This window comes from Columba livia, chromosome 5 (genome assembly GCF_036013475.1).
Source record: "Columba livia isolate bColLiv1 breed racing homer chromosome 5, bColLiv1.pat.W.v2, whole genome shotgun sequence".
Taxonomy (NCBI): Eukaryota; Metazoa; Chordata; class Aves; order Columbiformes; family Columbidae; genus Columba; species Columba livia.
In genome coordinates, this window is record NC_088606.1 from 66,433,551 (window position 1) to 66,456,065 (window position 22,515).

At 38.6% G+C, this 22,515-nt stretch overlaps 1 protein-coding gene across 5 annotated transcripts in view; it reads right to left on the minus strand.

Annotated features, from left to right (window-relative positions):
• Nucleotides 1-22,515, minus strand: part of SHANK2 (SH3 and multiple ankyrin repeat domains 2) — a 315,788-nt gene that overhangs the window by 198,309 nt on the left and 94,964 nt on the right. For 4 of the 5 annotated variants that reach the window (XM_065065546.1, XM_065065547.1, XM_065065548.1 and 1 more), the window contains one exon: nt 667-976. In XM_065065546.1, coding sequence (XP_064921618.1) covers nt 667-976 — 310 coding nt within the window. Of the gene's footprint in view, nt 1-666; nt 977-4,408; nt 4,717-22,515 lie in introns of those variants that run through there. The other variant, XM_065065549.1, reaches the window with a different exon arrangement.

The following is a 22,515-nucleotide window of genomic DNA, read 5'->3' on the forward strand; positions in this document are numbered from 1 at the left end:
CAGGGTATTTGCAGAGAGTGCCTGCTAGATCACATTTGTAATTCACGAGGAAAGAAAAAGCAGCAAAGTCATGGGGTATGCAAAACCCCGCAGCAAGGATAACCATGAGAAGCCCATGACATGAATCACTGTCATCTCAAGAAGACCACTTCGCTCTTATCCAGGCTCCTACACAGCCCCACTTATTCCCTCTATTTTACTCTTTGTTCAGCATACATCTACAGGTAAGAGAACTTAAACAGTCTCTGCTTCATCACCCATGAGCAGCCCCAACATAGGTTTCGGACAGCACCAATAGTTTCATGAAGGGGCCAAGTATCTCAGAAACATTTTACCTTGCTGTTAAATGCAATCGTTATCTCGACTATTGAAATATCTTGAGCACTAGGCACTAGCACCTTGATTTGGAGGTGCAAATTCAGTGCTAAGTCACTGCTGAGCTTTGCTGAACTTTAAAGTCTGCCTGGCTGCTGGAGCTCTGTGAGCAAACAGCTGCCTTTGACTGGAGCTTCCAATTAAAATAGTCACACTTGGACTCATCCCACTGTGCTGAGATTTTATTACCTGTATATTAGATAAAGTGGGCACACAAAGAGTATAAAAGAACATGGCAGCCCAGCATGATAACGTTGGGGGGAACTCATGTGCAAATAATCAAAAAGTCACCTGATGTGCCTGTGCTGCTGCCTTTTGGCATCCTCTCCCAGCCTGTTGAGGGATGGCGACCGGCTCCGGGAGGACGGAGTGTAACTCCCCACAGTTTTTACAGTTCCATTAGGATTATTCTGCATCTGTTGAAGTAGATGAGGTGAAAGGCTGCGGTGTGAAGAAGCAGAGGAGGAGGCTGACCACTCGGGGAGGTTGTTGATGTTCAGGTTGTTGTCACTGTTGGAGCGAAGCAAGATCCGAGGTGCTGCCAAGGTGCTCGGGGGTCTCCGCCTTCTGTTTGAATAGGTGGGAGCCTCTCTGAAGGGCACTGTGTAAAGAAAGACATCCAGGGTAATCTCAGATGATTTCACTATATATATGTGTTTACCACCCCATAAAAAGATTTAGCAACATATGGCATTGTTTATTCTGCAGAGACAAAAACTCTACCTTGCCTGCATAGCTAATCGCATTTGTTATCTTTAAAACAAGACTAAAAGGGAAAACAACTGGGCAACAGTAACCTGTTTACTGGCTTTAATAAATAGTAAGGCAACACCAGAGGCATGAGTCTGCTGAACAGTCTGAACTATGGGCTAGGAAATGGGAAACATCTCATTATTGCCAAGTTTGAGTCTCAAAAAGTTCCTATTCACACTATGTTGTTGGATTTGATCAGAAATACACATAACAGGGCTGGCTGGGAGAATTTTTGATGCGTGAACTTCTAACTTCTTTCTCCCACTGGCACCCAAACTGGGTGAATTTTGTTCCATCACAAGTTCAGGTCTAACCTGAAATCAGAAGTGTTAACAGTCACCTTATCCCCATCTTCCAGGTTAAAAATTGAGGACATAGATTTTTCTCCTGGCAGAACTCTATTACACTGCTGTAATCCCCAGGTATTCCTCTCTTTCTAATCTAGGCATTTCCACCACATCTATTACTATGGTATATAGAACATATTACCCGAGGGTAATACACTCGCTCCATCACGTGCCTTGTCCCCAGGAGAACAAGCCTGTATTCAAAGGCTGCAGTATACCACTTAATGAAATAGTCATAACAGAAAACAAAAGCAAGGGCAATAAAAACATAATACATAATGGGTCCATCATTTTGTCAGTGTTGTGACCACAGTGCTTTGGTCACATGAGATTTTGTACCAGCAGATGCTACATTTTCCACATCTCCTTTTCTCAATGTCGTAAGTCAGTTAGATCCAAGTGGAACTAAAAAGGCAAATTTCCTAATAAAAGGCACCCAGCTCTCACTAGATGTGATGGCGTTTCCTACCCATATTTTAAGGCAATAAAAGATCTGACTCTGAAAACCCATGTTTGCCTCACCCCCCGTTCATGCAACTACTCTCATTAATTTATTTCAGTGGAACTCGTGGGATCACAGGATTCAATCCAGGGTGCACATATTTACATCTGAAAACTTGCAGTAGTGTAACTAACAAAAGGCAGCCAGGCATTATTCTGAGGACTTTATCAAGCTGTTGTAATTTTCAAAAAATCATATTGCAATTGGGAAAGAAGCCCCACTAAATATCATCCTACATATTTAAAGTGCCAGTAAGTGCCATTTATGAAGTGCCAGAAATGTCTACGCATTCAATATCCTTCAAAAACACACAAAAACCAGAATAAGAATGTCTGTCATACTATACAAGTAAATACATTCACAAAAATATGAATATACATAGGAATCAATCTGTCCTGCCTTGAAATACAGCCTTTAATTGAGAGAACACAGCAAAATTTAAGGTTTCAGAGCAAAACTGAAAGAATATTTATAACATAAAGATGGAACTGCAAGTAAAAGAATGGTTTATGTAATTTTCACCAGAATCAGTTTATGATTAACTGTGACTGAATGTTTTACAAACACAAGCTCTATATTCCAATGAGCTGAACCTTTCATTAGTAAATAGCTCAACAACAATCAGAACAACCAAACAAGATAACAATGTGCACAGAGAGATAGGGCTTTAAATTAATTTCCATAGTATTTCATTTGAAACAAGTTAGAAATAAGAGAAGTAATCTTTAAAAGCTATTAAAGGGGATAAAGCTTAGAGGTAGAATATTTATGCTATAAACTAATTTTCAGAATATTCCTACTTTTTCTCAGCTTTCAAAGCAGCACAGTATGTCACTGAAAGCACCTTGGTGCTTCAAATGTGGAAGCCCCGGTTAGTACTAACTATAAGACAACTCACAGCACTTTTATTCAAAATTGACATATACAGATCCTTGAGACTGATGTATATATATGACACAGACGTGCCATTTGTGCATTCCTGTATTTTTGACATTTGGAATACAGCTCTAGAAATCATTTCATTGAAGGCAGTGATCTTTCCCAGGTACAATAAAGCAGAATAGCTACTGTAGTAATTTGAGTAAAGGAGAAAGCACACATAACTGAATATAGGGAATATTTTGTACATACAGGTTTGCTACCTGAAGGTCTAATGCTGTTCCCTTTGGGTCACCAAAGTTTGTCTCGGACTTCAGTAGAAATTAGATGTGACCCTTAGATTTTAATTTTTCATGGTGTTAAACAGGTGAGGCCCTAAACCCACCAGCCAGAGAGTGATCAATCTAAAGATTGCCAACATTTTGGGGACGTTTGCTGCAACTTTTGAGAGGCTGGTGGGAGTGGGAGGGAGCACGAGGGGCACAGCGACAGGACGGATGGAGAATCGCTGAGCACATTTATAACAACAGATTTTAGAAAACACAAAACCGGTGCATTCATTCCTTCAGAAAAACAGGGTATGTTCTGTATGGAAACACACTCTCCAGGTACCAGACTAAATGAATTCTTTTTCCCTTGCATACCTTAGGATTTTACACAATCATTTAGGAGTTAGATTTGCTTGGCTATTACTGTTCTGTTCTTAAGGAGACAACTACAAGCAAAATTAGCTTTTGCTATAGAAAATAAATGGGAAAGGGGACAACTACTTACACCCATTGACGGGTGTCTAACACAAATCTTTTATAGAAAGAGTTAAAAATAAGCATTTCCGTGCCTAAAGTGATTAATATTCCACCCAACTGTTTCTTTTCCTCAGCAATCTGCAAACTGTAAGTGGGTGGATATTTTTTTAGCTGCTTCTTACAGGCATTATTTATATTATTTTCACAATTAAGAAAATCACAAAACACTACAGCAGAAATTGATGAAGTGCATATGCCCATGCTTTAGCCCCTGTTGGACACTGTTTTTCCGCAATATTTCCCCATGTTTAGAACTGTAAGTATAACTGCTGCAAAACTTGTTTGGGAAAAACACTTGATATAAAATGACATGAAAATACCTGAACTAATTTCATGCCCCTAAAGTTTAAAATTATCATCCCTAAAAGCATATCTGATAGTACTAATTAATCCTTCCTCCAGCTCTCAGGATTCTATTCCTGGCATTCCATACATCTGAAGGGGCAATTCAGCACCATTCACTGCCAGAAACCATGAGGAAATTCCTCTCATGTCTTTAAATGCATTTCTTAGGGAAGAAAAACATTTTTACAACTCCTTGACTCTTCAGAGAAAAAATTCAAATTATTAAAGTCACATCCAGTCTTAACAATCAGTTGTCTAAATGGACTGTTTAACATAAAATAATTAAAAAAAAAATAAATCGCAGGAATTGATTAATGATAGAGTCACTAAGCCAATCATATTAAATGTACACAAGAAAACACCGGTCTGAAACATCAAAGTGTTCTGCTTTCATCGCTTACCTTCTTTCTTTGTGAAGGCATTTAACAAAGACTTCATTTTCCCTTTTTACTTTAGCAGCAATCCCCTCATTATATAACCTTTGCTGAGAAGAAAGAGGCAACACAAAAAGATAATAAAATTTTAAAAAAAATAAGAAAGCTACCCAATTTCTATGTGTTCAGGCTGGCTGCACCCTGACATAAGCAGCAGGTTTCTGGGCACTGTGTAATTGCGAGCATCGCTGGGCAGGCAGCACCCGGCGTTCTGGTGACAAAGCCCACCCCACATTCTGTCTGTCAGCTGGGAGCCAACTGTGCGGAGACTGGAGCTGCTCACACACACACACAAAAAAAAAGATGGGAAAAAAACCTCTTGCTATCTTTCAGAGGATTAGTCATGTGAACAGCATCGCCACAGCCCCGCAGACCATGCTCCCGCTGCCGCCAGCGCCGCGGTTGTGCTGGAGCAAACGCCGGGTGAGGGAGGTGCGGGCGGCTGGGGATGCGAGGAGGGCAAAAATTCACATTGAATGAGAATTCGGGGGGAGCCAGGCGTGAGAAGGTGCTGCGCTTCCAGGCTGCAGCTGGGGAGAGGAAAACGCTGGCAGAGATGGGAGCTGCTGGAGGAGCGCAGGCAGCTCCAAAACTTGCACAGCTGCCTCTCAGTGAGCAGAGGGGTTTGCTGCTTACTCGCTTTTTGCTACTTGCTTTTTGTTGTTTATGTGCTTTTTGTTCTTTATTTGCTTTTTGCTACTTGCTTTCTGTTGTTTATTTGCTTTTTGCTACTTGCTTTCTGTTGTTTATTTGCTTTTTGCTACTTGCTTTCTGTTGTTTATTTGCTTTTTTGCTACTTGCTTTCTGTTGTTTATTTGCTTTTTTGCTACTTGCTTTCTGTTGTTTATTTGCTTTTTGCTACTTGCTTTCTGTTGTTTATTTGCTTTTTGCTACTTGCTTTTCATTACCTATTTGATTTTTTGCTATTTTTGTTTTGGTTTGGCTATTTATTTCACAGAATCCCAGAATGTCAGGGGTTGAAGGGACCTGGAAAGCTCCTCCAGTGCAATCCCCCCATGGAGCAGGAACACCCAGATGAGGTTACACAGGAAGGTGTCCAGGCGGGTTGGAATGTCTGCACAGAAGGAGACTCCACAACGTCCCTGGGCAGCCTGCTCTAGTTCTTAATGCTACTTGCTTTTTGCTACTTATTTCCTTTTTGCTGCTTATTTGCTTGCTCACTGCAATGCTCCAAAGAGCCAATTTGAGAAAAAGTACAAATCGCACCAAACTTCACACAATGACTGTGTTAAGGAAAGAGATAAAACTGCCACTAAACAGAATATCTTAACATGGCCTATATTCCAGTCTGAAACAGATGAGATACAAGCACAATTGTTTTTCACTCCCCTTCCATTGCACTGGAATAAAACAGATTATTATTAATTATTTTTTTGCACAGAGTAAAAATATGAAAGTTTGACCAAGCTGGTTCACTAAATTCACCGCAGATGCCAGAAAATAAATAACTGTAGTTTTGAAATCACCAATTCTGAAGGAAAAAATTATTCTATAGATAGCTATGCCAGCCAGTGCAAACATGCTCCCAGAGGAAGAGCAAATTACTGAAATGGGCAGATAGGAAGCAGGGAGGAGGTGCTAAAAATCACACACATTTTAAGCACAACAAGTTAAATGTAAGATATAAAGATTCCAAAGAACAGTAAAGTCACTGTATATTTAAAAAAAAGTCCTCGAATAGTATAAACTGTATAACAGTTAATAAACATTTATTCCATTTCAGACATCTCTGCTGATCGCTAATGCATCTATTTTGAAAAATAGGTCTTATTCTTACTGAGAAAACTGCTTCATTAAAGAAAATAAATAACTAAAATAGATTTAGCCTCTCTATGCATAATGATCTCATATTTAGCATAACGCTGAAAAGAATTACTAAGCACAAATAAATCAAATAGTTTAAACTTAACATTCCAGTGTTTAAACAGTTAGTAAATTATAATGAAAGGAATATTGCTCTAAATTAATATAATTTTATGCTTTGATTCAACGTATTTTTAAAAGCAAGTATTCATAGCAGGGCAAATACTGGACACAGCAAACGTACATCATTAAGTGTCTTTCTTTGACGGGAAGAATTTTCTTATACTTTGAAAAGATGCAAAGCTTCCTGAAGAATAACTTTGAACTGTTATTCACTAACCTATAAGTATGTGCATTAATTAGCTCCCCAGAATAATCAATATCATTTCCAGAACAAGAGCTGCCATGCCAGAACAACCCTGCCATTAACTTGAATTTTAAGCTTCTGTGCGTTCCTCTTTCTAACATCCTCATTCAATCCTCCAATTACATTTGGTGCTACAAATGGGAATGGAATGAGAGGTATTAATAATATTTTATATTTTCATAGTGCTTTCTAACTAAAGTTAGTATTTGAGAGCTGGTGAATTCTGCATGAAAACCTCCGAATCTGGTAACACTCCTATTTCAAATGGAGACCAACACAAGTGAGTATTATGAGGATAGTTCTCAAAATGCCCAGGAAATGGGCTAAAATCTTAATTTTTGCTTACTGATGGGGCTGAGATCAACCTTTGTAAAAAGCTGGGCAAGCGTTTGCTGGCGATCTTTACTTTTAGCAACCCCACAATAATGTGAGGGCTGTTGTGCTTCCTTATCCAGGCATCGCTGTAACACCCGTGGGCACAGGGTTCCTAGGAAGAGCATCTTGGACTAGATGATCTTTCGAGGTCCTTTCCAATCCCTAACATTCTGTTATTTACACACCGCAGGGCAATATTGATAATACAGAACATAGATTGATCCCTGTATACTTCAAGAATTATCTGCAACATGCATAGGAAAAAAAAAAAATCACTGCCTCCCTATTCTCAGTTCTGATAGTTCAGAATATATAGTATCTCAGTTCAGATAATCACATACTGGATAAGCATTAAACATCTCTCACATTTCTCTAAGAAGAACATCCTGGGTGTTTTACTGAGAAGGTGATGCTGGTGTAGAAACCTGGGAGTCAAATGCTCAAACTGCCTTTTTCTTTCTGTGGGTGTCAGGATTTCAAAGTATTGATAACCCAAGTGCCCCATCACAGCAGTTCAGTGAGGAAAGGGTTAACTCAATTGCGCTCATTCGTGTCTGTTCGTATACAGTAAAATAAAAACAGGCAACTGTAATCAATCAATATCAATCCCAGGGGGTATTTTTATTAGATCCTCGCCGGAGCTGTAGCATTTCATTATCTAGAGGTTTCTAATCAGTGTTAGAAAAACATAAAAATTATTTAAGTCACTTAAAATTATTGAGTTTCATGGAAATTGTGGGAACTCTTTCCGATCTGCACCATCAATTATATCACCTGACGAGTGATCTTTTTATCCCATTTAACTGTCTGTCTTTTCTCCAACGCAGGAAATATAATTTCTTCCTACATGGCAGAGTCTACTGCAATAAACCCTATTGTACATTTGGAAAATATGACAATCAAGGAAGTCAGTGAACTATTTGCAGCTGCAGTGTTTTATTTTTTCTAGTTTTCGCTAATAGCTTGTTAGAATTTGTTTCTTTTAGCTGAGGTCCAAAAACCACTGGTGTTGGGAAGTCAAAAAATAAAATATTCCAGCAGCTTCCACCTTTTCCTGAAAGAAATTCTGCCTCACAATGGTAATCTTGGTATTATTAGCTCAGGACAAAAACCTAATAATTTGACCATGCTAGCACACAACAATAATGTAACGCACAAGTCGTTAGCATCCATAATCTAAAAATAATAAAGAACCTGCAAATACAGGTGAGATAAGCCCTAATTCCCCTGCTTGTTGTGTAGATGCTCAGAAAAATGTCTATGAGCTCTGCATGTGGAGAAGAACAAGCCGCCTTAAGCAGAAATCAAAACATGGGCTTTTAAGTTAATTTTGATTAGCATTTTTTGGTACATTTGAAGCAATAAGTTCCCAAATTTGTATAGGTATTTTCAGTCTATAGCTCCCATTAGGAATCTGTGGAAAATCAGTGGCTTGCGTACTCTTGAGGATCTATTTTGAAGCCCTTTTAGAAAAAGCAAAAAATTATCTGACCAAATCTACACTCCTTCTTAAATCATCCCACCAACACACCTCTAAGAGCAAGAGCTTCTCAGATAACGGTAAAACACAGTTATAATTGCTATGCTTTATTCTTTTATTTTAATTTTGTCCATTTTGGAGTTCTCCACAGAAAAATCCTGTTAACTTGAATGCCCATCTAGGTTTTTGTTAAAAATACAGTTCTTAGCATGTTTTTATTCCACTATAAAATATGCTTCCTGTATGCTAAGGCACCAAATGGAGAGTTAGATAAGAAAAGACAGATTCAAATATAGACTGTAAAGTACAGAAAGATTTCATTACCAAAAAAAAAGCAAACCTAGATTGGTACAGTGCTTCTAGATTACTTACTTATTCCAGAAAGCCCCAAGGTGGCCAGGAACACAGAAAGTGGGATAGATTCAGAAAGAATCCACTTCAGAGGTCCAGCTAAACATGTTTTATAAACCAAAGGGGTTTTTGAGGGTGTTTTTTGTTTGGTTTTGGGTTTGTTTGTTTTTCTGAAAAAATCTGGGAGAAAGAAGCATCTGAAGCCACTTAAATGACGCTCAAAGAGCCCAGCTTAGCTGACATGCCATTAGTATCTCTCTTGCCACCATTAGCATCTTCTTACCACCCAGCTACTACTGGTAGTAGCTCCTGTTAGTAGCCTGCAGGCAGCCAGTCCGAGTTGGATGAGTAGAATGGGGGCAGGAGACTGTGTGTAGGAAAGGACAGCAGGGGGGTGGCTCAGGAACAGATGGCAAGAGTTATCAATTAGAACGAAAAACCAAAAAATAAAAACAGCAGTGCAAGTTCCACAGCCAACGTGCCAGACATCCCTTCCGACACCCGGCATTGCTGTGACATTGCTGTCCCCAAACTCTGCTCTGTGTGACAAGGGCCAGTCTCACTCGGCTCTCACCAGGAACATACACAGAATTTGCTTAAAAACCACCACTGTGGAGTCAGAAAGGCTCTCAGATAGCCAGCAAAAGCCATGGGTTAATTAGAGGCAATTTTTTTGTGTTGTGGAGCAAACTGGCTGCTGCTGTGCTCTCCGATTCTGCAGAAAACACTTTACTCGATTGCTGTTATTAGAAGTATTTTAATACCTCAGCACGTGAGGTGTATGTGTTTGTGGGTACGTTTCGAGGGAATCTAGAAGTTGACAAATGCCCAGTTGCCACACATAAATGAGCTTAAAATCATGGGAAATGAAAATCAATCTCCCTTTCTTGCCACACTCACATGATTATAAATAAACCTTCACTAAGTTTACAGCAGTCACGCAAGAAAAACATTCAAAGAGCTGCAATGATTCTGGAGGGGGGAGATGCATTCACCTCAAGGCTTTGCTTTCAGATGTCCACAGAAAGTTGAAAAGATAGAGAGAATCTTCTATTTAGATTACTTTTAAAAATTGCTAAGTATTGCTTAAAACTTGCTACAAGTCAGAGTGAATATCTGAAATCTCTTTGACGGGTTAGAAGATAACAGGTTTGAAAATGATGGCCCAAAAGAGGTTGAATATCATGGGTTTTTTAAAAAGAAAAAAAATGACTGGAAAGCTCAATATGGCAATAGTTGCAAATATTTGAATTTTTGACTGCAGTGATACAAATATACAAATCGGAATTTACCTCAGAACTGAAACAAAAACCGCCATCCCCAAGGGCGATGGTGTGAGGAACCCGGATGGGGGCGCGCGAAGAACCGGAAGAACGGGAGGTTAAAAGGCGGGAAAATGAAACCCTCCAATTCTGTGTGAAAGGCTGGAAACGGGCAGCGAACAATGGCCTGTAATGAGGGAGATGCCTTGCAAGCTGGGGCTTGGGGAGAGAGAAGAAGCAAATGCAATGGCAGAGAGTTACAACAGCCGAAGGAGAATTTAAAAGCGTGACTGAAATCCGTCAGCGATGTCAAAGGAAAAGGTCGACTTGAATAAAATACCTACAGCTCGCTTGCAGTGTAACTGCTATAACAAAAAAGTAACTTATCCAAACAAAAATCTGTATTTTATGCACTTTTTTTTTTTTTCTGCAGAGCATTCTCCCTCACAATAGGTGGGGAATAAGAACTCAGCTCTGACAAGGATTTCTCAACTTTTTATATGCCTGGAAGCCCACAATCCCTCATTTCTACTACACATGTTTGGGTTGAAAGCAACATCAAATTCACTCTGAAAAATACAAATAACTACAACAAATATTTGTATCTGTATTCGATACATTCGTGCACCCAGGTAACCAATAGTTTTCTTTGCTGGTTGTGAAAACAAAGAAAAAGGAAATACTTTTAGAAGTAAATATTTATTGTGAACCCTTTCAAAAAAAGGCAATGGGTGATTTGTAGCAGACCAAACACCAAACTACTTGTTTTAATAGATTTCTTTAAACATGGACTAGGCTGATTTCAAGGTCTGTTTTCATCAGCAGGTAGAATTCATCCAGAATTCCTCATCTTTATACCGCAGTGGACTATTAGCAACCAGCTCCTTAGAAGAGATTAACAACTCGTAGCATATCTGGACAGAAAGATCTATTTAGCTCAGACTATCAGCTTGAACTGAAAGCATTCAAGTGTGAAACCCTGAAGCTGCATTCTTTTACCTCCAACAATAAAACAGAAAATACAAATCAAATATAATTATATCTAACTACAGATTCTTACGCTCTTTAAGCAAGCTGGTGAAAGGATGGTGCAATTTTCCCCCCTAATACACTGGGAAATCTAGTCCTGATGCAGCACAACTCAGAAGCATTGAATTACACAACAAATTAATTTTCTTCTTTCCATTATGTATATATTGAGTTGGGAAAAATATCATTTAACATCAGGGGTTTGCACATATCCCAACCCACATAGTTTATGCCGAAAAAAAAATAAAATAAAATAAAAGCAGTGTCAATCAGAGAGAGGAGAATTTCATGGCTGGTAGCTCCTGCAAACAAAGATGCCTGATTTTTTCTTTTAATATCTGACACTGATGGGCCTTGGATACAATATACAAATTTGTGGGTTGCAGTCTGATGTTGCAGGGGAGAACAAAGACAAATGGAACTACACAAGATGCTTAGAAAAACAAATGTAGCAATATTGGACTGCATGCTGTTTCTGTGTTCTGGTGTTGTACAGAAAACAATCTAATTTTGCCTTTGTGTAACTTTCCTCCTACCAAAAGCTCTCAGCGAATTCCTTAAATCATTATGTTGTTCCAGGCTTTATTCAGTGATTTGCTTTCACTGCTTTAATCTAAGTGTGAACCTCTTTAGTAAATAGTGGGACAAAGCATCTGTGCTTCCAAAAGTGTTGGTGGATCATGTCAGTTTTATTTAGAATAACATCATTTTCATAACTGAAAAGTGTATATTGCTCTCAATGGGGGAAAAAAAATGGACTCTTATATAGCAGTTACAAAATACATAATTAGCCAAAGTGGTCAAGCGGTTTGCCACAGGCATATGCATTATGCTACTACTAATTTATATAGACAATTGTAATTATTGGGAGGATGGGGTTGTTGGGTAAGTTAACATGTATTGTTTAAGGTGTCAGTCAGTTGGATCCATTTCTCCAGGCTTCTTATCTTGCAGCACCATTCCCAAAGCACATCAGATTGGAAATGCATCCACTCTGCTCTGACAGCCTTTCACAATACCTGTGCAGAAGTCTGCATGACAGCACAAGGTGTGTAAGGATGCAGAAGTGCATCTATACAAATACCAGCTTTATAGCCCATCCTCGGCTCAAGTGGCTCTCAAATATACGCTTACTCCTGATTTACTGCAGGCCAAATGACAGAAGAAACCGAGCCATGACATTGAAGGCCATGCATGACTATGAGTTAGCCTGCAGGAATTATAAGAAAATAGCAAAGAAATAAACCCACAATATCTTATTTTGGCTGCAGCTCCTCCCTCTTCTTCAACTCTTAAATCTTGGTGTCCTTCAGTGCCATTTTTCAGACTTATTTTTCCTCCTTCTCATGGCTACAGTTGACTTTCACTTCTTCCATCACCAGTTCCCTAAGGATAATCTATCTGTCCGCCACACAGAGCCAACAGAAAATAAACGGCACGTAAAAGAGAATTTCTAGAAGATACCACATCACGGCAAAGTCACATAGAATGAACAACAAGGACAAAAGGATAGGGACAGAAAATGAGGGCAGCAAGAAAACAGTCTATGAGGTAGCTCATGTAGAAGAGGAAGATCTATAGGAGGTGGCATCATGTAAATGTCTAATAACAGTATAAAAAAAAAAGATCACCTATCTTCATATGCTGAAGTTTAATTGTGAAGAGAGGAGGAAACAATGAAGCAGTTAATATGAAATTACTACACTTGTTAATATGTTATTACAGCATCACAGACTGATTGGGGTTGGAAGGGACCTCAGAAGATCATCTAGTCCAGCACACCTGCTAAAGCAGGTTCACCTAAAGCATATCGCACAGGATCACATCCAGGAGGGATATTGCACTTCAAGAGTAATATTTTCAAAGAGAAAAGAATACATTGTTTTACTGAGGAGACATAGCTGGGCTTCACCTGTCAGCAAACAACCTACAGAACTGCGAAAGCTTTTCATTCCACTGGTTTGCTTCCCACAGGTGTATGCTGCTTTGTGATGTGTTTAATGATAAAAACCTGCATTACCATTTTCATTCTTCACAGCAGAGCAGCCAAAGGAGCCCATTTTTATTCTGGCAGAGGTATTATCAACTAAGCCATAAACTAAGTGCCAAGAGAACTAAATGGTTGACTCTGTATCTCCCTGAAGCCCATGAATCTGCAAGCAGTGTAAGGAGAATTTAAGGAGAGAATACTATTGGGGTCATGAGTGTAGAAGAAGCCACCAAGACCTCCATATCCCATAGACATAACCAACTAGAAAGTAAAAAACATTTACATAATTCTAGATGTAGCTTCTCAAATGGGGAGTTAGTGAAAACCATCATTATTGCACCCCACATTATCCTCTGCACATATGTTTGTTTGTTTATTTGTTTGGTTTTCCCCGTAAGTGATCTTCCAGAATTCCTCATTTGTTCTTGTTCTCATCATCTCAGTTCCAAAGTGGACCTCACACTGGGAGCAACAAGTAAGTTAAACTTACACTCTTGAGACGATGCACATTTGGGTTACCTGAGTATAGAGTCTCTCCCTGCAAATTTCCAATCATCTTTTATGCTACAGGTAGTAGATATGCAATGCAACCATTCAACCCTCAAAATCTCTTCTAAACAGAGAAGAGCAAGCTCTATCTAAATCCATGTCATCAAGCAGGATCTTTAACAAATAAAACCCAATAATTTAAGATGATAATTGTCTCACTATCCTTAGTTTGATTTAGACATTTGGTGTTAAAAAGAAACTAAAACATTGCTGACTTATTCATTAAAATAACAGCATTTTAAATTATATTAGTAGCCTACATTTCTTCGCCTCAAAAATAACTGTTAATGAATCATGCTGGTATAAATAAGAAAGGATAAAAAAAGAATGTATCCGCTGTAACAGGGGGTTATCTTTGTAAAAATATGTAGGTGTTTGCAGCATTTGTAATGTTCTCAGTGGTTAATCCCATTGAGAAAGAGAGGCTTGCTCACTGATGAGTTTTTGAGGTGGATTAGTAATTAATGTCAGCAATACTATGCCTGCTTCTGGCTCAAGACATTACCATTTGCATTTTACAATGTTTGAAAATGTCGAGGGAAGACTTTTTCCACCCCCTCCAGCGTACCCTATTTCTTGATCTCACCTGCAGATTAAGTTCTGAGTTGGTACATTGACAGCTAAGATTAGATTTTCTGTAACAATACAAAAAAGGACCCTCTGGTCTCTATAGCTAAGTGAGAGCAGGTAAATAAGATTGAAAGAATACGGAAGGTGTAAGCTTAAAAAAGCAATGTTATGTACATACTACTTCAGAAATATCACTTATTCTTATGTTTCTGGCAGCAGTGGTAGATAGAGCTACATGATATTCATTAGTTCAGTGGAAAATGCGTGGCTGACATCCAAGACACTACTATGAAAATAGAAGTGTTCTGGATATTATTTGGCAGTCACACCCCCGGACATCATGAGTACTACAATAAAATTTGACTTCCATGTTCAAGTTTCAAAATAACTCTGTTTTCTTCCGGACAAGAAATGATGCAAATAAAGTGAGAAGAAAATGGGAAAGCACATCCCTAAAAAAGAATGGGATGTGAGAAAGGAGAGTGATTGCATAAATAAGCAAATTGCATATGTTGTTCTCTACTAAGCCATGGCATTTCAGGTGCAGATTCTTAATGTTTCAGAATAACTGAAGACTGTGTGTCTAGGAGATAAATCATTCTCATGGTGGTATTACCTGTACATATGTGCAACTACTACATGTGTCCACCAGCACTTCCATTAGGAGGATCATTTGGCACTAGTCACCTGGGATCCAGCCTGTTGTCATCTACAGAAACACATCTAAACTGGGTTAATTATGACTGTATTCGTATACTCAAAGCCACAAATTCAGGTGCGAGAATCTTAAGTAATAAACAGTACATGTTTATAAGAGAAAGTACATAAGGCAGAACAGATAAAACAGAGTAACACAAAATACATATTTCAGATACTACATTAGGAAGCTTCAGTTGAGAAGCAAATTCAAATTACTTGCAATATTTTTTGGTTCACTTTTGTTTGTAATAGAGATTTAAAATGAGGGAAAGATCCAGCCCTTGGCTCTACCAGTGGACACCAGATCCAGAGTCAGCGGGAACTGGTGGTGCAGCAACCCTGCAAGCAGCCCCCACCAAATCTGGCTTCTGGGGAACTGCTGCTTCTAAACAACATCCAGGTGCCTGTAGGTCCTCAGGATGCTCCCGTTGTAACGGGGGAGAGAAACACGATCAAACATTGTTTGCACTCCCCATGCCGTGTTCCCAGCGGAGCTGAGGTCAGGAAAGCCCCAGACCAGCTCCTCAGCTGGCCCATGACTGATGGAGGGGTGGTGGAACACAACAAGAATTAACAGAAATTTATGAAGTTGGGGAAAATTTTTTAACAGAATCACCGCAACCATAAACATTCCATAAAGTCTTAGTATCTTTTTCCTGGTCTAGAATTTGGCAAGAAATTTAGAAATGACTCACCCTATGTCTCCCTGTTAAGGACCATGTTTTCCTTTATGTTGGGAAGCTGCAAGGAACATCAAAGGAATTATCAGCAGAGAAGAAGGAGGAGAAATAAATGGGACTCACAGGACACATCTGAGGTCAAGAAATAAAGTATAGATGGAAGTGGAAGTACTGGAAGATAGGAAGAAAATACAGTGGAATTCCAGTGATTCCCAGTGAATCTGGGAGATACAATCTAAAAGAGATTTTTAATGGAGAAAATGAAAATGGATTACTACTTTAAGATGCTTAGGAATGATAGTACTCTACAACTCAGGAAAGTGTATATCATGTAGTATACAAACAAGAAAGCAGCATACATTTGGACGCCGCACATTGCACAGAGGAGTAAGGTGACACGAAGCAATTCCTACAGCTTCTGCTCAAATCTTATTCAGTTTCTGAATATCAGACACCAGTTTAACACAAAGATTTTTCAAACTATATAAAAACAAAAAGCAATACAGTAAATAATCAAGATGCAGGAGTGACTAATTAGTGATTTAAATTTATGTAGGCAAGACTACAAAAAGTAAACGCTCTGAGCAAGCTCCTGTACCATTCACAGAGTCACAGCGTTTTGACATGGGCTTAATGTGGAAGAGATGCACCTCTTATTCTACAAGTTGATAAGTAATTAATAAATGAGAAAGACAGCTGTTTAAATCCTAGTCCCAGTAAAGGTGCCATGTCTTTTGCTATGGCCTCTAAGGAGACTGGACCCAAGTAAGTTGAATAATCTGTGCGGCAAAAGTGAAAAATTTCATGACTCTAGGCAGAAATTGCTGGGAATTGTCTTCTCCAGAGCACAACTCCAGCAGAAGAACCCAGTAAACCTTCCATTTCATTATTCAAACATTGTCAATACTGCAGTAGACAAGGTTCAAAATATTAACTAGGAAACTCATTTTTAACTAGTGCTCCACTCGTTCATTATCTTAAAAGAATGGTCAGGGTTTTCTTAGTACTTTCTTCAGCTTACATGATCAGGATGCTTAGCATTCTAAGTTTGTTAGGGTTTGTTTTTTTAAAAAAAAAAAAAAGAAACTATATGAGAATTTCTGGCCATTAACTGACAGGAATGGATGACCTTTTCTGAAAGTACATATTGCTAGTGGTAAATAACACCATCAATGAAATATAGGTTCTCTCTCCTTATCATCACCTTACTCTGTCTTGTTGTGGGTTTTACTTTAGAATCTCACTAATTAGGCCTTATGGACGATCATAAACATCATTTGTGTTCCTTCAGGGGCTGAACTGTCTGGGCTGTTATTGCCACACACCGTTATGGTCGGGAAAACCTTTATCTGTAAATTCAATGGATATTTCTTATCTATTATGTCACTTTCTTTCACAGGGAAAAAAGGGCAGGGGGAAGCAGCTATGTCCCAACTGAAGTTCTGGAGCTGACGATCATTTTCTTGGCTTTTACAACAATAATATTTTACACCTACCAATATTCCGTATTTACAATACCTACCTAGAGTCAGTGACAGAATAAACCCCTCAACACACAACTGTTAATGCCATGTAAAAAGTGCATCTAAGTGGGACACTGTGAAGAAAAGACATCCAAACACATAAAGAAAAAAAGGAGAGGAAAATCCCCAAAGTCTAGAGACTGGATTAGCAGTGACAAATAGACCCCACAGGCACATAACAGCACATAAAAATAGTGTAAAACTGGGTATTTCAGGAAACCGGCTGGCAGAAAACAACATCGCAGCTCCAGAAATGCCTGCAATGAATGGACTGGAGTAAGAGACTGTGAGAGGTGGCTGAAGGTGTTAAACAGGAATCTAAGGGTTACTATGGGACAAAATTTAGAGGATAGTTTTAAACACTATGAAAAAATATGGAAAATGAGATAAGACATCAAAACAAAGCAGATATTTCATACTAATGGCAATAATCACAGATATTTCTGAGTAAACAGAGGCACAAGCACATGCTCAGGACTGAAATCACAACCGTACTCAATCTCAAATGGTCCCTCTAAACAGTCTTTTGATTTCAGTGACTTCTCCCAACACGGCACATTCAGAACAAGTTTTTAAATAGCACAAGTAAGACTTACCTAGCTTGATACTATGTGCCAGAAACACTCAGGGAGAATTTGGGAGGATATAAGAACGCTAATCACATTGCGAGGTCATATTCTCAGCTATTCACGCCAAAAGCAGGGTAATCTAAAGCGGCAATTTTTGCATGTAGACACGCAAGCCACACACAGCTAACAGGGATTTCAAGCACAATCACAGCAGAAGTTTCTTTGGAGAACCAAGACCTCCGACGTCCTCGAGCTTGTTAGGGGAATAAAGTTATGAAAGGAATAAAAACGAATATTAAAAAACAAGTTTAATTTCTGTTTCATTCAGGATCAGACCAATTTTTCTCAAACACTAGGAAAGAACTTACTCCTGACTAATCTACAAGCATCAAAAATTAGTGTTATTAACAATAAGGACATTATTTTTTCAAAAGAGTCCAAGCACTAAGTGATTCACGTAAGTAACATAAGCACTGGAGTGCAGGAAGCACAAAGCAAAATCCAGCTGGCACTGTTGGACTTGGGCTTTTCTGCAGCACATTCCCAGACCAAAGAGCAAAAGGGAATGTGTTTCATGGGCGATTTCTGAAGAGTCGGGAGGGTCTGGCAGGGCAAGCATGATGCTAGACCTAACAACCCATACTTCACTCCATGCAGATCCACCTCAGAAGTCTCTACACAATTTCTGGGTATTCTGGGTTGTCACCACTACAGAGAGTAAAAGGTGGATTTACCACTAATCGACTTTTCTAGGTCCATTTAATTGAATTCTGAAAGGCATATATCAGTGGGGCACAGGCAAACAACCAGTTCAAAAAAACATCCAAAATTGTACCTTTCTACACCATTAGGCATCAAGTACCTGTAAAGATCTAGTGGTTTTATGCCGCTAGTCCCATGGTGTTTAATTAATGTAATTATTTCTACCAGTGTCCACACAGGTACACGCAGAGTAGCACTGCAGCCCCTCCATACAGGGGGAGGATCAGGGACTGTTAAAAACTTCTGTCTTATAGGAAATCTCACAGGAAAAGAGAAAGAGAAGAGACAGAACCACAGATTTACATGTGCAAGAAGGTTATAATAATGCAAAGGTTTATAATGGATCATAACATGTTTCACACAGCCAAACAACCCCCAGACAGCCCGACTGCCTTTGAGTCAATAATTCTGTTTGCTTAGTTAAAGGATGATGCTGAGGCCACTTTTAGAACTGGCACAGTAGCATTTTAAATGTATTTAAATGTTTCCTTTGCTTAAAAATACCACTTAAGAGGATTATGAAATTTACCAAATAACTGTCACTTATTGCTTAGGTTTTTAATTCTATTGCTACACCAAAAAAAAGAAACAAACCGTATTTGTACCAGGCAATACCTTAAGAAATCATCATTTAACATCCAAAAGAACTGCTCTTTTTTCCACAGGTATTTAAAAGCGAGCTTGACTAAATGAGTATGTTTCATTTGCACAGTACCCTAGGAGGCCTGGAGAGAAAGAAACAAATTGTACCCTATGGAAAAATACCTGCTTCTTTATTTTTCTGGAAAGTATCTAGATCTACACAAAGAGAAATCTTTCAAAAATATATCCTAGAAAAAAATCAACCTTTTCACCCACTGTGGTTTCAATAGTCTAATTCTGTCCAGTCGCATGTAACCGTGAAATGCCATCATTAGATAATTTTCTGTCCCATAGCAACCACTCTGTTTTCTCAGGGAAATAAAATACTTTGACGTCCTTAGGCAATACCTTTCTCTGTGTGATTTCCTAAATGAAGCTGTTTGCAATGTAAAGCTAACATCGCCATTTACACTGGGCTTTGCAGAGATTTATAGCTATCTATGTGGAAAATAAAATGCTGGTCATAGGCTTTTCCAACTACATATACATGTGCATGTACACAGAAAGAGAGCGTTTTACATTTTACATAAAAAGGCTGGATTTGTTAATAAAATATGGCTTATTCAAAGTAACAGATTCAAGTTATTAGATGAATTTACATTATTAAACAATTATCTAAAAGAAGGCAATGGAAAGAAGAAAGAGGTAACATTTAATGATCTGAATGTGCAATGATAATTTTGGTCTGACTTTGCTAAGTGATAAGAAAGAAAATAAGACTCCAGGGACTTTAAGCAACTTGAAAGGATCTTCCTGTAACTGCCACAACTGACAATTCCATCTAATTCAAAAACTTCAGGGCTGCTGCCCAGAGCCACCAGTTCTCAAACAAGGGTTCTTGGTACTTTACTAAAACTCTCCGTGGAGCTGGCTTTTTCTTAAAAGGGTGTTTTAATTATTAAATCGCACTAAAGTGACTATACCTATTCTAAATAATTCACCGACGCTATTTTACTGTGCAAGTCACTGCTGAAGCTCCCTACAGGCATTACACAGAAGCAAATGTGAAGAGAGGTTACACGGCATAGCAGCATGGCACCAAAATAATGGCAAACAAACCCCCAAAACCATAGAAGCAGATTTTGTACTACACTTTGACTTACTGTAATCATGTGAGACCTTGGGTGCCAGCCTGAATGTTGTCTCCATTCATCATAAAAGGACTTTATGAAAGTAGAATTCCAATTTTTATTCATTTTATTATTTTTTTTTTTAATTTTGCAACCCTATTATGTCTTTTCATGACATCAAAATGTTATTGATTTAAATGTTGCCAATGAGGGGCACTGGAATGCGAAAACCTCTCCTGGGAGAACCTGGAAATGTTTGAGAGATGGAGGGTTAAAGAGAACATGAACATCCCAACAAAATGCTGCAGGAAGACAGTGAGCTGGAAAAACAAGATTCAACGAGCTGTTGTACTACACCAGATTCTTTAACAAATTGAGTTTCTCCGGCTAAATTTTTAAGAATAAAACACCAAGGAGGTTATAAAGGGTATTACAAAGGCTCTGGATTTTCATAACTGTTCATTAGGATTGCTAATCACAGCAAAGATGAAATGTTTCCATCTCTATTTACCCCCGCTGCTGAAATCAGCCACAGAAAGCAGACTAGCAGGAAACCATTTGTTCTCGTTGCACAACTTCAATTTTTTGTCATTAAGCTTTAATGTAAGGAAAAGACATGATCTGAGCAGTGTTAATTTCAATGCTGATGCAATGTGATGGGTGCACTTCATAATGACATACGATATCAGAAGATGTGTCCTGGTGTAACCTTCCTCATACAAAGCGAGGAGCTTCTGAAAATACAGAAGGCAGAAAACAGCTTTGAAGCCGTTTCTGGAAAGTTGTCACTTGCTTTCAATAACCAAACAGGATTTGTGACTATCCAGCCTTAGTGGTCCCAGTCACTCAAATGCTTTAGTTATGAAACTATGCCTTCATTACCTTCTGAAAGGCTCATCTTCTTTAATTTATTACCATTTTTGTCATATGAGCACTGAAAAGAACTGTACAAAATCGACTTAAGGCAAGTTCCGTGCTCCTTCGTTTTGGGGCTGCCTCAAAGCAGCACTAATTAAACCAGAGCTCCCCAATGGGGCTTCTCATTGCATCAGTAGGGGATGGCTGGATGATGGGGACAGTTTGGCCACGCTGTGCCTCCTGGAACAGGGAGGACCTATGGAAGAGTTTGCTGGGCTTAGGGAACATCTAAATTATCAGTTAAGTCGAGTCTGCATCAGCTCAAAGCTGCTGAAGAGAGACACATTAGCAGAACCATGATTAGTAGTCTTGTTTATTGGTTTTGTAACCCATTTGGGCATTTTGGTTTTCAATACTTTGTATAAATTCCAAAAATACTTGGGATAAATTCCTCTTCAGTTGCACATTCATAGTTTTAAGAACTAGATCAGCTTTCAGGGCACTTTTAATAGATATAAGATCACGCTCCATGCTGTGTGTTTATGAACATTTTATCAGATAAAGATGAAGTGGAATTAGGAGCCCAGGAGATTTTAGTTCCTTGTTAAGCAATTGTCATGGCAGATTCTGACAAGAACAGAAAATGTCACCAAACTGAGCAGAACTAAGCAGTCCTCAAGATAATTTCCAACTTCTCGTAACAACAGAACACAGTACATCTATACATTTCATTACAAAGACTGTAACCATGGTAGAAAACGCAGCACGATTTGATTCTGACAACCTGTAATCCCAGTTCTAACATAGTTCGAATACAATTTTTTGTTTAAAAAAATTCTCCAAAGCCACTACGTTCTAACTTTAAACCAAGAAAAACAAAACCTAACGAAACTGCATTGAAAACTTCCTATATTTTAGCTAGGGCCCAGGGGAAAGGCTTAAAACGTTCATATTACCACTTCAGCTTAACTAACATAAAACACGCTTGAAAAAGATAGTTCTCTTTTCTCCAATGAGATTAAGAATGAGCAAATGATGGCAGATTGGAGATTCAATGTCAAGTTTCCAGGCACAGGGAACAACTTTATAAATAAAGGAGTAGCCACTGCACAGGATTTCAGAAGTTCGCTAAATTGAAACATTTCATCAAAATTTTGACTTTCTGTCATTGAAGTCTCCTACAAAACAAAAAAAAGTGTTATTGCAAATTCCTTAAACAGCTCTAAGTGGGTCAAAGCTGTCAAACCCATCGATACCAGGCACTGCTGGTCTTCATAAATGCCAATCTAACAGAATCTATGTCTTGACAATTTCCTATAGAAACGTGTAAGTACACACTCAGTAATGTTTGGGGGCTTGGGGGTTTGTTTTGGGTTGGTTGGTTTATGTTTTGTTTTGTGGTTTTGTGTTTGTATTTCCTTTTTTCCTTTGAGACATAACAGTGGCAACTGATAGTAATGAAATTTATTCTAAG